This window comes from Anguilla anguilla, chromosome 18 (genome assembly GCF_013347855.1).
Source record: "Anguilla anguilla isolate fAngAng1 chromosome 18, fAngAng1.pri, whole genome shotgun sequence".
NCBI classification, from domain to species: domain Eukaryota; kingdom Metazoa; phylum Chordata; class Actinopteri; order Anguilliformes; family Anguillidae; genus Anguilla; species Anguilla anguilla.
In genome coordinates, this window is record NC_049218.1 from 11,501,317 (window position 1) to 11,519,088 (window position 17,772).

Genomic DNA, 17,772 nt, shown 5'->3' on the forward strand with positions numbered 1-17,772 from the left:
TGTGTTTGTCACCATGGCTTACCGCATTTGAAAATAACTGATGCAAATATTGTCTTGCCTCCATCCACCTGCAGAAAGAGACATATGGAAAATAAGTTTTGTTTTGAACAAAATTATTACTTCAACATAATTATGGAAGTACACGTCTGAAGTCTGTTTGAGTCACTTGTCAAGGACTAAGATTGTTCACATGCATCTTCAACAAGCTCTCTCATAGAGATAAATGGCCATCTCTATCAAAGTGCAGACTGCTCCTGGGCAACCTAGAGGGTCAAAATACAGAGATGGATTATGGGTAATGGCCATTGGCATTGTCATGGAAATTGCCCTTAATTGGTCTCTGTAATAATGAGACCTGAGCAACAAGGTACTGAGCATCTTTGCCTACTCAGCTGATACTGAGCTTTGTTAAAGAACAGATACTATTTTTATACTGTAATTGGAATGTACTTCACAGGAAGCAGAACACATAACCATTTTGGTTGCAGAACAAATACTCTGAATTCTAAATTCATCGGTTAACAAATTGGGATTCAGACACTCAGGTGTCTGTGAAGAGGCCATTATGTTTAATGGTTGGCTAGACACCATCCTACCGGTTTCCTGTGTTGCCAGGGACCATGGATCTCCATATATGAAATTCCGCTGTTTTTCTGCAAGGCTCCAGACCAGGATTGGTATGCACTGGCGCCATTTAGAGCCTGTAAATTTGGGTAACGATAGCAGTGTAAATAGAACAGAAATAGCATCCAGCGCACTCTGATTTGAAGAATAATATTTGTATAATGTGATGCAGTTTTTAAATAAGCAGCACTCCTGCGAGCAGCAAAATATTTTAACAAGCTATTTCCCTAATTTTAACCGTGATTCTTGAAAAGAAATGCTTCATTTTCTCTCTTAACTTGTGAGTATGTTTAACTTAGGATTTAGCGGCAATGGCTTTAATTTCTCTCTCTGTGTGCATATTCTTTTCTACACTTACCCAAAAAAAAAAAAAAATCTAACCAGCTGCACATTATACAAAAAATATGAAGTATGAATGATCTCATAGCCTCAGTGACCTGACTGCACTTACTAATTGAACCTGTGTTGCTCTTATGATGTCATGTGATCAATGAGGCCAAAAAATGCTGCCCAAAATGAAATGCATTTGAATCAAAGAGCAGCTTTACTGTTTAATCATTCAGTGATTAAATCAGTGGTGTTCACAAATGGCTCCCAACCACAGTGCTTATGGCTAAGAGAGTGAGCATCGCAAATGTCTGTTTTGCATTTGTGGTGATAATTGGTTACCAGTCCCTGCAGCACATGTTTGAGAACCCTGGAGAGGTGATGCAATATTTTTCCATTTAGACTGCCACTTTGAGAGGTCTTTGAATATGGATGGGTTGCATGCGGACGGCAATGACTGTAAGGATTGTATTTAGAAGCCAGGTGCTTGTCTGTTCCCTGAGAAAGAAGAAAAAAAATTATCTGTGTACGTGCTTACTCGCACACATGCAGACATGCAGGCACACACACACATACACACACACATACACCTGCAGGCATGAATGCACACACCTGTACACACACACAAAAATGCTTATAAGCAGGCACAGAGACACTCATACATAAAAAGACATACAGGCATGCATACGCATACAAATAGTAGCTGATTAGAGTAACTGATTGCCTCTGAATAATAAGGACCAGCCCACTGACAAGAGTTTGAGGAACGAGCCCTTCCATCTTATGCACCTGAGGGGAGAGAATGTATGATGGTGTATGCATGTGCATACGTGTATGTATGTGCGTGTGACTGTGTGTGTAAATCCATTGCTTCTCTGCTCCAAATGCCAAGGTGCTGTGGACGTAGTGAGGCAAGAGAGAACAGCATTAATGGGCAGATATTTAATGAGGAACAAGAGAGGTCTTAATTAGAAGTCTGTGATTGGCATTTTATCTAAGCTGTTGAGCCATTTCTCATTTCTGGACCAGACACATTGCATCATAAGACATGCACATCAAAATATGTGCACGTGCATAGGTAATGCAAATGAGTTATGAATAATTCACTGCGATACATTAACCAACATGTAGTACATCTTTACGTAGTTGTACTGATATATAAATTGCACTTCTTTTATTTAGAGGAGCAATGTTGAATTTTTCCCAGAGCATTACCCATCACCCTCACAGCCTCCCTCTCTCTTTTCCTTCTCCATTTCTTATGCCCTCTCTCTCGCCTTTCGTCTCCCCCACACCTGGTGATGTTAGGATCCATCACTGCAGACCACTTGGGGGGCTGTGGTTAGTGGTGCATGCATCCCCCGGTCCCCCGTCTCATTGTCAAGGCTAACGTAGCCCCGCAACAGCACTGGTGCTGGAGAATGCTGCCGCACCAGAGGGTGGGAGGTAAATATAAATTCATCCGCAGACACCTAGGAAGTGGACAGCCTCACAACCCCCTGGCCCAGCAGCTGGAGGGCGGAGCGTGCCCAGCAGAAACCAGCGCCGCTCACCCCCAATCACGCATCAAAGCCCTGCAGAGCATCCGTATGATTGACGCACAAGACCTATGAGCCGCCTCCCTCCACACGCTCAACTGTCATACTTGTTGCTAGGTGCCCAAGGAAGGAATGCTGTTGCTAGGCGCATGGGATTCAGCCTGTTCGGCAGGTGTTCCGTTTTAAACCATTCCAGCTGGAGCATGATTAATGCTGCAAAGTGAAGAACTGTAATTGGATGGAAAAGGAAAGTACTTTTGTGTTTTGATTTATTGTAAAGATAGCAACAAATAATTCACAAATTTTTCACATTGTATTCAAATAATATTTTGAGGAAGTAGATGCAATATGTATATCGTATTGCTGCATGGCTAAGATTGTGGAAAATCTTGCTCTTGCAAAATAGACATGAACAGATTAACTATAACCACAGTAATGGCTATATTAATATAACAAATATTTTTCAAAATATAACCTACAGTAATTTAAAAAATGGGTCCTACTTGTATTTGTTTTTCCATTCATATATTCCATCAGAGTAATTTCAATATTGTAATTTAGTAATATTAAATTAATGTTAAAAAGACAACAAGATGACATCACATAAAGTAGTTTTCCCAATTTCGGGTCCTGAGTGCACCAGAGGTGCAGAACTGGTTTGTTTGCAGCTGAATAGAGGAAGGCTCAATGCTTTCATCTAGCCTGCTGTCTTGTCTAATGCACCAAAATGATCAGACAAGAGCAGCGAGGAAGAAAGATCAAATGGCAGTATTCATAATGGTGACGTTCCATCCCACCTCTCAAATATGAGCAGGATGAGGCTACAGCATACATCACTTTCAATGGCCTCCCCAAATATACTGTTTAGTGTGTGTGTGTGTGTGTATGTGTGTGTGTGTAGCTGTCTACATGTGTTTGTTTTCTGTGTCTAAGCTTTAACTATCAAAATGGCTCATTTTGACTGAGATTCGGTTTTCAGCACATCTAGTGTGTAAGGGTGTTTTAATTTCTTGTGGAATATGCATTGTCCCAGCTCACCATGAGCTGCGGCTGATTTCCTGAGAGAGAAACCAAGAACAAATAGGAGGCACACCTTTTTCTCACCTTAGCTTTAACTTTCATCTATCATATATCCCCAAAGGCTACAGCTGGGAGGGAAAGATCAATAAGCAAACACGTCATGTGTGTGCACTGTACGTGAGTGTATGAGGGCGTGCATTTTCCTGCATGACAAAGGTTGCGTTTGGGCAATTCAAAAGAATTTGCTTTCATCTACGATTTCTGTTATAATTTTCTTGTTTTATTATTTTCATATGTGCTCACACAATGATATGTTTTTTTTTTTCCAATAGACATATACATCGAGAGGTTCTGTGTTGCCTATTATTAAGGTGTGTGCCTTGGAAAAGAGAGATATTCTCCTTCAGTAATGATGCTTTCAGCTAGATAGATGGTAGAGAAAAAAAGGACAGAGGTAGTCCTGAAAATCTGACCTTGAAGGACATGATCACAGAACAGTACACTCAGCAGGCTTCTGTCAGACATGTTTGTAATGGAGAAAGCCTGAAAACGGAGTCAGCCCAGGAGAGAAGCATTGAGACTCTCTCTCTGACTTTTGCTCTCTCCCTCACCATGTTATATTAATATAGCTAATATATTAATGTATGTGTAAACTTTCTGCTGGGAGAAACAAAAGCCTTTTCCTCTCTATGGAATTGCTGCACTTCAATCTCTGATCTTTGCACACGTGTTCCATTTCAATTAAATCTGGACAAGAGCCCGCTAAATGTCAGTGAAGTAAAACGAACTCATAAGCTTTAAATAAATATTGTGCATTGATCACACAATCTGGTACTTTTGATAAAATATGATTACATTTTAAATTGTACTGTTCGAGTGTAGACTCTGACGTAGACCATGTAGACAGTGAGAGGACATGTTTATATATACAAGTCTTAATGTTAAAAGACTAATTTGTCTAGATCAGTGCTTGCTAAACTCAGTCCTGGCGTTCCCCTGTCTATGCTGGCTATTGTTCCAACCAAAATTTACATCCCAGAGTTTTAACAAGCTGCTAATTTGTCTTAAATTGGTGATTTTCATGTTTAGAGGGAATATCTATCCGCTTAAGCCATATTATTCCACATTATGTTTATGATATACTACAAGCAGATCAATTACATAAAGGGTGGTCAATCCTGGTCCTAGAAAGCCACAGGGCCTGCCGGTTTATGTTTTCAATTTTGAATTGGCTACCAATCCATACTCAAGAAATCAGGTCAATTGATTGAGTTAAGAAACAAAAAAACATACAGCAAAGCAATAAACAAAAAAACCACCGCACACTTCAGCCCTCTAATGCTACGGTTGCAGACCCCTACTAGACAAACTCTGCCTTTTGGTACCCTGAGTACTAATACTCATAATTCTGCAATAAAAGTGCAAAATGAAGAAAAGGTTGGAGGAATGTGGGATAATTTATGGGAGTATGGAGTCTGGCGAGTAAAAAAAGGACCAGGACAATCTGCTCTGTCTCTGGTGTTTATTTCCTGTCCAGCTCCAACCCTGTAGACTGTGCTAATAATGCAAAGTGCTCCAGGCACATTGCTGCTATGGAAGAAGGCCTGCGAGGCGTGTCCCGAGAAAAACAATCCCAATGAATAACCCACATTTTCATCTGTCCCCATTATGGCATCATAGAACACCTGACAATGCCCCTGAGCCCTCTCACCATCCCTACTCACCAGTGAATAACCCACATTTTCATTTGTCATATTAAACCCCATTGTGACATCATGGAACACCTGACAACCTTCACCCACCTTCTCACCAGTCCTGGCCACCAATGAAATGTGGCAATGTGCACTCTTCCTGGAATTAATTACTTCACACCACAAAAAACCTCCAGACGTTCCTGTTTTCTGTGGCGCCATGCCTCTCATCTGGTCCCTTTGGGCAGATTCCCAAAAACACTGAATGAGTAAGGAGAGAGAAAGATCCAGTTCAGTCACAGAACAAACAGAACTTGATTACAAAGTTGTAACCGCAGTACTGCCAAATGACATAAGCACACCCACCAAAGTAAATGCTCTGGTATATATAAACTAATGATGATGTAATCTTAAACAAAAAAAGCAGAAAAAATAATGACCTCTCACTCACCACTGACCATTGAACTGGTCAAAATCAAACATTGCACCATGTTAAATACCTTAAAGCAAAATCAGGAAGCAACCAATGCTGCTTTTCAAGAACAGCCAGCATTTAAAAAAAATTCAAAACCCATCACAAACCTGGAAACAGTGAGGAAAATTCTTAACACTCATGAGCAGAATAAAAATGAGACAGGATCCTCTGTGAATAATTTCAGTTCAGCTGCCGGTGATAAGCTTTCAAGTAGTCACATAAGCCAGTACCCTGTCTCCCCGGCATAAAAATAACTTGGGTTTTTGATTGGGAATCTTGGCCTTGGTTGTCAGTGAGCTATTTTAAATATGAAGACCTAGTTTCCTCAGCACCAGTGGGGAAAAAAGCATCCTCATTGGCCGCTTGGATACGTGTATTCCAGTGCCTATCATGATATTGTTTTTTTTTTCTGGGAGAATTTTTGGAGCCCGTGAAAAGGTTATTTGAGGTGAGGAGTTAAACATTTAGCCTCCCCGTTTCTCTTGTTAGACTGGGTGCCATAGCATGGCCTGTAAGATTAAAGCAGCCACCCATGCACTCTCAATCACCATGGCATCTCTCATTTTCCTCTTCTTTCTTCTCCAAAATCTCATGCCCTTCCCATCTCTCTTCCCCCCCAGTCTTCATTACCTGCTCTGCAGGTTTGTTGCATCCCTCTCTCCCCTTCCCTTCCTCCCTTTTCACCCTCGCTTGCCGCCTCCTCCTCCTCCTCCTCTTCCTCCTCTTTGCCATGAGGGCTGGAGCAGATGGAATAGGCAGCAGCCACTGTTGCCGTGGGCAACGGTCCCAGTCAGCGGCCACAGTGCCGAGCAGAGCTGCAGGCTCACATCATAAAGAGCATTTCTCTCAGACCACATTCAGGAGGGAGTACACTCAGGATGGCTTTACAGTGTCAGGCATCAGGGAGCAGCCACATGGGAAGGCACATCCAGAGAGGAACAAACCCCAGCCTGGAAGCACTCAGGCACTGTTCTACCCACTCATACAAACACGCAGAGATGCACACGATGCACATGCGTGCGCACACACACATGTACACATGTACACATGTACAAACGTACACTCACACATTCACACACACACATGTACGCACATACAAGTACTCATGTACAAACATACACACACATACACACAGACACACACACACAGATACATATTGTACACCAGTACATGTACATACACACACGCACACACGTGCACACACATACACACGTACACACGTACACATGAACACACACATGTACACACGTACATACACACGTACACATACACACACACACTGTAGCAGCAAATGCAACTTTGGGCACAGCTTTAATAAAACATGTTTATTTTAAAGACACAATTTACACTCAAAATGCATTCAATGACTTTTGTACACTGACAGATACTAATAAACACAGCTCACTTTGTGCTGAACTCATTCGGTACAGATATAGATGCCACCTCACCCTTATCGATTAAAAGTACATTAGTAAAACTAGCACAACAATGCTTTAAAATCTAGAGTAAAAGTCTGTTTTCTAGTTATTTTGAGTAGGGCACAATTAAACTGAGAGGCAACAAACAGACCCCTATGTTTCCTTGATATCATTGGTGCTCACTATAAAATCTTCCCATACTTGAATTGCTGCTACTACCCCAAAGAGGTGCTGTCCCAGGACAGTCTGAGACACTTGTAGGGGCTGGCTCTCCGTGCTGGGACACCGTCTGAAGAGTTTTGGAGGCACAATGGTCTCAGCTTTACACACCGTTAGCAATGCATTCTTACGTACGACTGAAACATGGTTTATTCCTGGCATGCCTCTATTTAACACCACCGTTAATTAATTTACTCTGATGAAAATAAAAAAATAGTGGCTTTGTTTCTCTTTCGTGTTTTTGCACAGACGCATGACGCAAAGAAATCACAAAAGCACAGGCACAATAAGCAACGGCGAATCAGATGCTCTCCATTGTGCAGTGGCAGAGAACTCATGCATCACATCCTGCATTTCTGATAATAAATAAGTCACATGATGCTGTTATCTGTGATGTAATTGCACTGGCATTACGTGATTTTACATCATTATACATTATTAATCTGCTAAACAGACTAAAGGTTTATACAGGACAAGCCTTACACATGTCACATCTTGCATCCGACTGTAGTCCCAGTGTTTGGCTTATTCTTCTGAAATACTCTTATGTAAACCATGAACAAGTCATCAATGTAGCTTGTATTGCACAATTCCAAAGTAAAATACAAGAGAAATCTGTCGGAGATTTGACAGTAAAATTGAATAAAACATTTTCACAAAACATAAGACTTAATTTTTATCCCCACTATGCAAACATTATGGATATTTTTTTTTTATTGTGCTGTAAGTGCTGTGATTTTGCCGGATCAGAGGAGGTGAAGAACCATTCTGTCCGTTTGCTACTGCACCACACTGCCTTAGAGCCAAATCCAGCCGTGAAGACCAAAACTCTGCAGCAGTGTATTTCATGTCTGTAGCTCCTTGAATGAGTCTTTACAACTCATAAGGACTGTGAGCCTAATGTACTCAGGTATCACATAGGTACTGCACAGGTCAACCAACCTATATATTATATGGATGAATCAATCCCACCCAAATAACATGAAATTCAGTGTATTTGGACAGCACCTGCTCTGAATCCATTCCTGGGAACACAAAGTGTCCCCTGAATTGATTTAATGTAAATGAACATGTTTATAAGCCGTTCTCTCTTCTTTTCCAAAGAGAAAGAAGAGGACTCACACTACGCACACGGTATTTTCCACCCCTTTCTTTCTATGTTTCTCTCTGTTTCTGTTTTTGCTGTATTTTTAAAATACCTGCTGGTTGAAGCAGGAATGCTGCTACACAATAATCTGCTCATGGCAAAGGCCCCATAAGGTCATGCCAGGGGCAGGCCCCGTTGCCCTCAGCTTAATGACATAAACCTCTCTGCTCCAGTTCTCTCTTCCCTCAAAGGCCATAAGAGATAAGCCACAAGCTTATCGATGACACATTACTAATTACCATCTGTTTAACCATCGATACCACCCGTAAAAAAAAATTAAGAAAATAATAAATACAAGAAAAACCCTTATCATACTCATTAGCCTGATTAGACAAATAATCAGTGTGAATTCACGCTTTCTCTGTAGACATAATTTTTCAAAATTATTCTTCAAAAAATCCCTGAAGCTAAAATGTCAAGTACTCTCCGCTCAGAACTATCTGGCTGTTTTCAGTCATGTTTGTTTCTGTCCATCTGAGTGATTGACAAATTCGTACCTCTGCTCTTATCCATCCAAAGGCTAAAGCTAGAACAAACAGAGCAGCACAGAGCTACACTACAGTGCACTAATTGTACATAAAATCCATTATAGAATGCAATATTCTATGTCTATATATTCATAATGTTTATATCTCTATTCATATTGATGAAATTTGCACACATATAGTAGCACACACAATACTGTATGTTTCACAGGAAATGTGTTTCCCCAGAAAATGGCAACGGTTGATGTTTACATGAGATAGACCCTTATTGTTTATAAATAACGGCAATATAAAGCCGGTCTAGCTAGAGCAAGGAACATCGGCTGGAACACTGAAATATCTGACTGGAAACACTTTCTGGAACCCCATCCCTACCCCACCATAGCGCTGCCCATGACCCTCTTTCGCTTCACACACCCCTGCTATCCCTTATCTGATTATATGACCGTCCCCTGCGGGGGACGAGAGCACCGGGACGTCTACAAAGGGCTCCGTCTTGTCCTCCCGAAGAGAGTTGGCCTGGTCAGACACAGAGGTGAAGGACAGGTGGTCGTGGTCCAGGATGGTCAGCCGGTCCTGCGGTTTCTCCTTCTTCAGGTAGAACATCTTCCTCAGCTGCTTCAGCTGCTGCAGCTCACAAAATGTCTCCAAAACCACCAGCACGGCAATTAGACCTAGGAGCAGGTAGACTGGGGGGGGAGGAGAAAGAGTGAGGGAGGGAGGAAAGGAGAGGGGGAAAGAGAGGAAGGGTGATGGGGAGAGGAACAGGGAGAGAGAGAGAGCAAGGGAGAGAGATCAATACAATATAAATCATTATCAAATTATAATCTAATTTATACACTACACATTCATTGGTTATGTGTGTACTTGCTGACATTGCTGTTCTTGGTGTATTGTGCACACTAGACATTGACAGAATTTAAAATGTGGATGCCATGCCAACATAGTGAGAAAAGGGGGGGTGAGGGGGAGAGGGTGGTGAAAAGAGAGGGAGTGAAGGAACGGAAGAAAAGAGAGTGAGAGAGCTAGAAGGAACATGTGGGCAGTGGGAAATGGGATGAGGGAGTGAGACAGGAACAGACAGAGAAAAAGAACAGATAGAATATAATTGTTCGTATTAGTGGCTCATAAACTGAGGGTATTCATATTGTTTTTCACAGACAGTATTCTTGCTGTTTTTCACAGAGAGAATTCACAGCGTTTTTCACAGACGGAATTCACGCCGTTTTTCACAGACAGAACGCTGTCCAGGATGCGACAGCCAGAGAGAGTGAGAGGCAGAGAGAGGGAGGGAGGGAGAGAGAGACAGAAAGAGCAGAGCGTGAGAGCGAACAACACACTGAGGCTCCGTAACGAAGACAAAGAACTTGATACAGATCCACGGGAAAGTAGGACAGAGTGAAATGGAGGGAGCCAGCCACAGAGGATCTTCAGCTTTTTAAAAATAAAGCACGGGAAGACTGATTGCTTGGGCAAATAAGTCAAGGCTTAATGGAAGGGAAAAAAAATGTAAATGTGTTATTTATGAAGCTAAAAAGGGCAGATAGCTACACTCTGCAGCCATTTCCCCCCCAGCACATCCAGCATGCAAATCACTCTATATCCTCCTGAGATCCAGCAGAAAAAAAGTATTTTAGTATTTTTTGACATAATAAAAGACTCTTGGATGACAAAAACATGCTGCAGTGAAAATATTTACACAAATATTATTTTATCTTTATTGAATGTCCCTTGTAGTGTAGGTTTAAGTATAACAGAATATATGGTTCTTGAGATTAAGACCAGTGACTCGTGTTGAAAATGGATTGTTGGGTCTTGGGAGGATATTAATGGGCAGTTTGGTCAAATATGACTATGATCAGGCTACATATTTCAGTTCATGTGCAGCATCAGCAAGGCATCAGATGCATGCCCCCACTGAAGCATGCTGTGTCATTATATCAACTTTTATAATGAGCCACAATCTTAGCTGATCGGCAGATACCCATAAAATTGTTTTAAACTGTTATCGGTCAATACAATACAACGGCAATATTATCATTGCATTAGTCAATTATTGATATACATGTCAAGTCAACTTTATTTATGGAGCACATTTAAAAACAACGGACGCTGGCCAAAGTGCTGTACAACTCCAATAAATAAAAACAGATACCATGGCTTGCAAAACATTCCACAAAGACAATACACCCAAATGAAGTGTACTGGATCTCAACTGGATTTAAAGGTTAAGGACAAAAAATGGCCTTTCTACTGAGATTTTAAAGAGTCAATAGAGGAGGTATGTCTTTTAACATAAAGAGGTAAACTATTCCGCAGCTTTGGAGCAGCAGTAGTAAACGCACGATCAACCTTTAGCTCTAACCGAGCCTGTGGGACTGCCAAAAGCATCTGGTTAGAAGATATAAGTGACCTGGAAGCAGAATAGGGGCAAAAGAGGTTGGAGATGTAAAGTGATGCCAACCCATTCAGTGCTTTAAAAACAAATAGTAACTTAAAATCAACTCTAAACCTAACGGGGAGCCAGAGAAGGGAGGCCAAAATGGGGGAAACGTGGCCCCGCTTTAGAGTACCAGTCAAAAGATTTATTCCACTGTTTAGTCACTGTGCTAACACAAGCATGTTAACACACAGGCATAGCACTCCCACTGTATACAGGCAGAAGTACTTTCAGGGTGAACAGAACCCTCGAAGACTGTGAACAGAATGCAGTGTGATCCTATAACAACAGCCATTACAGTCAGAAAACCAACTGCAATATGGCATGACCAAAATACAGGACGAATACATATGTGAAAAGGAGCTATCCTGGGAAAAATTTGACATCTGGTCACCCTAAGTACAGTTAAAGCTTGTGACTGACAGACAGGTAAAGATTCCCCTTATGATCACACTACATCCTGAATATCGCACTGAAATCCAGCTTGACATTTCATAACTGGTGCCTTATTTGCCTTGTTCTGTCAGTGCTTATTTCTTTGTTTTCCCAACTCTTGTGACATGCACGCGCATTTTGATCCGACAGACTTGCTGCCATGTATGAGCGCATCTGTTATATAAATAAATAATTACAATAATTAGCTTGGTCTGCGCTACAGCCAAAATTAAACATAAAGGCTGCATTGGCTGTGATAGTTATGACTCATGCCCAGGACTGTCGGTGAGCAAAGAGGACACTCAATTGATGGCAATATGAAATAAAACATGAAAGCTGTGATATGTAAACCTCATTGTGATGGATAAGCAGCCAGGAGAGTCTGATCATCCTGAAAGAAGGGGCAGAGTATGCATCTACATATACTGTAAATAAAGAAAAGCAATAACAGCAGGAGGTTTCAGATATTAAGCACTCCCTTATTTTATCAACACATTCAAAATCTGCCATGAATGACAGTATTGAGCACAACCTTTCCAAAATCAGGAATTCATTTTTTCATTGATCCTTTTCTCTACAGACTACTTAATTCTGTAACCGAGACAGTTTTGTTAAAAAATTTATGAAGAAATATAAAATTTTCAAAATACAGAAATATGGCCAATTCCAACTACAGTATGTATGACCTTATATGAGACTGATTCGGTATATCATGAATAGTTGTGCACGCAGAACACAACTGTGTGTAACTCAGTTATGTTTTCCATGTCTATGGTTTAACTGATTGTTTCAACATGATTCACCTCTGCTCTAATGATTCACTTTCAGTTCTAACCTAACTTCTGCTTCTGCCCTGACACAAAGACTAACAGACATTTCCTCCACAGTCTTTAAATCAGATCAACAACTCTGTCAGCTACACTGAGGACAACTTATCCCTGTACCTAAGCAAAATGGCACCCACCTCCAACTGATCAATGGCACCCCACTCCCAGGCCCCCAAACTCACTAGTTATGCCCACTTTGTAGAGTTCACGGAACCTCTGGTTGTAGCCCTCTCCGGGGACGTAGTCGCCCAGGCCAATGGTGCTGAGGGAGATGAAGCAGAAGTAGAAGGACTCCAGGAAGTTCCAGTCGTCTTCCAGCGCAGAGAAGATGGCGGCAGGGATGAGGAAGAAGCCGGACACTGTGACGACGGCCAGCAGGGAGGCGTGGACGGCGGCCACCAGCGGCTTGGACAGGCCCCAGTGCGTGTGCACGTACATGACTGGCCGGCGCGTGCTGAAAACCATGATCCTTTGCACCACCGCCGTGAGGAAAAGGAGGGTGAAGGGGATCCCAATCACAGAGTACACGATGCAGAAGGCCTTGCCCCCGTCTGACAGAGGAGCAGTGTGGCCATAACCTGCAATTACATGCAGAAACAAGGAAGTCTGTACATAGAAAACAGGAAGACACCTCCAGGGAAATTAAAGTACTTAATCTTTGTAATTGAATTGTCTTTTTTCTCTCCCAAACAATCGAGCAGAAATCTGATTTTAGGAAAATAAAAAACACACAAACCACAAGGAGGGATGAGAACAGAAGAAAAGGGGGCAGGTGGCCTCCAAATCAACAACGGATAACAAGGTTCACAGCTCTAGACCAAGAGACCAAATTCTGATGAAAAGCACAGAACACCTTGTCTCAAACATAGACGATGTACTCAAAGTGATACAAGTAGTGCCAGCAGTCATCACAGGAACAGAATGTCTGTCATCTCTCTCTGTCATCTGCCAAAAGAAGTGTACTTCCAAGGGAAAATGCAACTAAATTATATAAAAGTGTTTTGGAGAACAACGCCCTGTCTGATTCACTGAACTAAATGTTGAAGGGTTTAGAAAGCAGACTGAGCATATATACCAGCATGTATCATGCTAGTGTTCCAACTTCAATCACTATTAAAAGGGTCATTGTACAAGGTTTCCACCTTTACAAAATTAATCATGGCATAGTAATGTAAAAATGTCACTTTTTATTTATTTTTTATTTCACCTTTATTTCACCAGGCAAGTCATTAATAACAAATTCTTATTTACAATGGCGGCCTGACAAGCGACAAAAGCCACTTAGGGAAGGGGAGGTGGGCTAGAAGATGTCTCTCACTGTGAGAGACATGTATTATAACTCCAATCTGCTTTTAACTCTGATACAGCTGCTCCACACCCTCATCAGCTTGGGTTCTATATAAAGTACTGCACCAAAAAAACCTGCATCGGACCCAGCGTCTCACAGAAAGGACCCGTTGTTGATCTCCAGCCCCACTGACAGACAAATAAGAAATGCTACTGCTGCCATACAGGTCTACCTTCTGTGTGAATCCCAGGGACTGCTCAACCAGACCATAAGACAAATGGAACTCATGTAAGAAACATATATGGAGCTAGACATCTTGCAGGGGCAGATGGAGAAACTAATTTGGCTTGAGTGATGACAAACAGAGTGAAAGCTTTCATCTTTTCTACGCTTAGTTCTATCACCACTGTGTCACATGCAGATGGCAGTTAGCATGTGTCAGTTATGTAAACAAGGCCACGTCTCATTAACTTTAGAAAAAGGCCACATATTTCTGACATAGCTGTACTAATGAAAACACTGAATATAGTGCCCCACCAGTAACCTAACTGGAGCGTATAATCAATGATACAGTAAGACCTTTACGAACATGTAAACCCGCCCGGATCAATTATCTTAAATGTACCACACAACAACCAAGCAGTCACCAAACAAGACTGTCTATTGTATTGTTATCCAATCATTATTGTAACTTTTTGATTTCTTGAATAGAAACTCGTATACAGAATTACTAATAGGCTAATACTAATAACCTTACATCTTTTTAAAAACTATGTTATGAGAAAGACTGTGCAGCTCAGCCTGTAGGATATCCGAGTCTCAAGACATACACAAATCCCCCACATGGCCACAGGTTCAATTCCTCACCATGGTGGGCCTACATTCTGTAGTATGATCCCATCTCTATCTGCAGCCCTCTCCACTTCCCCCATCTGAATAAAGTGGGAAAATATATATAAGGAGGGCTAACTGCCTGCTCTCCTTCAAAAGAAAGAATTTTCCAATTATACAGCAGGATAGTTGCTGAAGCAATTAAGTCTATTCATCTAGCAAGCTCAAGTGGGCAACTGCTCCCTCCAAATCTCACCTTGGGGATTTGAAATCTTCTCACCACAGAGCAGCCTGGTTCCCTAGCCATCAGGACAAATTGCGGTTGATATCTATTAAAGTGTGTGGGAGTGGGTATATATTATGCCTCAGGATTATTGATTTGTTAGGAAACAGTGGCTTCAAGGAAACCCAAAGGAAATAATTCAGCAGCAGGGGAAGCCAAAGGACAGGACATCCCTCTAAGGAGGGTAAAATGATGTGGGTTTAAGTATCACCCGTCAGGTGAAGGGTATCACGCTGACTAATCATTAATCAAACCTCAGCCCACTCTCTTTTCCTGGCCTGAGTTGTTTTTTTTTTTGATGGGATTACACCACCAAACTTTCTTTACAAGGGAAGTCAGAGTGTATCAAATGTATGCATGTGTGGATATGTGAGTGCAAGTACATTTGAGTTTTGGATAAAACAACTTGCCTTTTCTCAGTTCTCTGCTCACATAACATGCAAACTTCCATCTTCACCTTTAGGGAATGCTACAGTCCGATTCTAAAAATTACTGAGGTCCACTAAGACCACTCTACTCATGCACTAATAGTATTACTCTACTGGGTGTAAAATGGCAGTTGTCAGGCAGGAAATTCATTTCCGTGCCATTAATTTCTGTGAAGCACTCTGGGCTGCAAACCATTGTATGAAAAGTGCTATATAAATAAAGTGATGATTATTATTATTATTGTTATTATTATTAAAACAATCACATGTTTGCTTGTAATCAGCATGGTAAATCTGTTATTTTCATTTCAAGACAAACAAGTTTTCAGTATTTTTTCTCGGTCAGTTCATCTGAAATGCATTCATGGCATTTCTGCTTCTTGCGCAGTACAGGCCATGAAATTCAAAGTGGGCCCACAATACATGTTTTTCAGTTATGTTTTCATCCCATAGGACAGGGCACTTTGCACTTGTATGGAACCTTTATAAAATCCTTAAGGGTATAAGACCTTTGCTCCAAACTTTAGTCTTACTTCCATAAAGAACAAAATCATAAGAAGATTGCAAGGATAACACAAAAAGAACTATTTGTTTTAATTGTTTGTGGTCCTCCGTTTAATTCACCAAACAGGATCAGGGACAATTAATTAAAAAAAAAACAAGTAGCCCAATTAATTCACACCCGATTAAAACTCCCTTGACCATTACCTTACTCTGTTAAATGTATACACTAAATGACATCATAATTTATAATATTGACAGAATAATGACTGGCAACACACAGAGAACAGCCACATCATTATTTAGGAATTAAGGTTAACAAAAGCGTCAATGAGTATAGCCACATCTTGGAATGGTTAGGTAAATTGAGACTACATATAGAAAACACATGAACACTGGGGGAGAAAGAGGCACGCGTTAACAAAAACGCTCACATTTATGGAAAACGGGCATTGTGTGACATGTCATTTTCACAATGTTCCGAATAACAAACGGCACAACATCTCACAGACCGCCCACGCAAACGCCACGCTAACATCTCACTCTGCGCGCCGAGTGGAGCGCACTGAACATTAGTCTACCTGTGTTGGTCTGCCTGTGATGACGGAGGGCCTTGCGTTTTCTTACCTGTCGTGGAGAGCACAGTGCTGGCGAAAAACAACGCCGAGGTAAAGTCCCAGTTCCAGTTCGCCGAAGCGTTGTTGAGAACAGACACCCCGTAGTTACTGGCCTCCAACGCTTTAGCTAAAAACTCCTCCAGCCTCTCTTCTGAAAGGCATTTGTTCTCCTGCAAAAACTGGCGCTTGATGGTCCGGAGCTCTTGCCGCAGAAGATCCTCGTAAGGCAGCTCCACCGAGGAAAAGACCACGGCGCCGAAGATGAGATACAGCACGTAACCCAGGACCAGAAATAAGAAATACCATGTCGATTTATTGCTTTGAATCAGTCGCACGCAGGAGTTGCTCGTAAGAGACTGTAACATTTTTTCCTATGTCCTATGCCTGCGAAAACGGTCCCTATAAATATCACAGCGGTACGCTAACTGCAATCGCTGCACCTTATTTATAACAACGCCTGTTTTAATCGTTTGTCAGACTGTGCGCTCACGCTGGTGTAGCCCACTAGCTAGATAGCCTCACAGTCAGTTTCTAGATGTGTCAGCTTCCTCTTCAAATGCTTTTTCTTTCAGTTCACTTTCGATGAGTCCTGCGCCGAAGTGATGTGGCGAATGAACTCGGAGGTTGGACGTGTGACGTCGATGTTTTTTTCTCCGTCTCTTCTCAGGTAGATAGAACCGAGAGGAAATACGAGTTGCCAAATTCAGTGGAAATTTTAGCGTAGCAAAGTGAAACCGCACATCAGCCTATTAGTGTCTTTTTATAAAGCGAAATGAAAATAGGCTACCAATGTAGTTCACACTGCAACAATCCACGTGTATCAGATATATCACTATGTTTGCGATGTGCATTTACAGGCTACCGGAATTAATTCAAATGCAGTGACTAATAAAGAAAAATCAACCTACACATAATTATTGGAAATATTTACATACTTTTAAAATGTATATCAGCAGAAATAGTCACAGTAAATCGGGTCAAATACACACTTCCAGAGCTCAATATTCCTTGGCTTTTGTGCAGCCACATCACAGCTTCTTAGAGAGATGCGTAGCACTTGAGCTGAAGTTCACTTATACATGGCCTTTATGAACACAGATTGTTATGAATACTCATACCCAAGTAATACACATAAGAATACTACACTAGTCACTAAATAAGACATGCATAAAGCTTGT

The 17,772-nt window shown here is 41.4% G+C and overlaps 1 protein-coding gene across 1 annotated transcript; it reads right to left on the minus strand.

Annotated features, from left to right (window-relative positions):
- Nucleotides 1-6,985: 6,985 nt before the first annotated feature.
- On the minus strand, nucleotides 6,986-17,361 carry kcnk1b (potassium channel, subfamily K, member 1b). The gene is made up of 3 exons (XM_035401211.1): nucleotides 16,605-17,361; nucleotides 12,829-13,224; nucleotides 6,986-9,633 (listed from the first exon to the last, which is right to left on the minus strand). The coding sequence occupies exons 1-3, from the start codon at nucleotides 16,957-16,959 to the stop codon at nucleotides 9,374-9,376; spliced, it is 1,011 nt and encodes a 336-aa protein (XP_035257102.1). The 5' UTR covers nucleotides 16,960-17,361; the 3' UTR covers nucleotides 6,986-9,373.
- Between the last annotated feature and the right edge of the window lie 411 nt (nucleotides 17,362-17,772).

Excerpts from the sequence above, each read along its gene's own strand:
- kcnk1b (XM_035401211.1), bottom strand. The coding sequence starts at position 16,959 with ATGTTACAGTCTCTTACGAGCAACTCCTGCGTGCGACTGATTCAAAGC. Across the intron at positions 13,225-16,604 it reads CACTGTGCTCTCCACGACAG|GTTATGGCCACACTGCTCCT; the intron begins GTAAGAAAACGC and ends ATGTAATTGCAG. Across the intron at positions 9,634-12,828 it reads CTACAAAGTGGGCATAACTA|TCTACCTGCTCCTAGGTCTA; the intron begins GTGAGTTTGGGG and ends CTCCCCCCCCAG.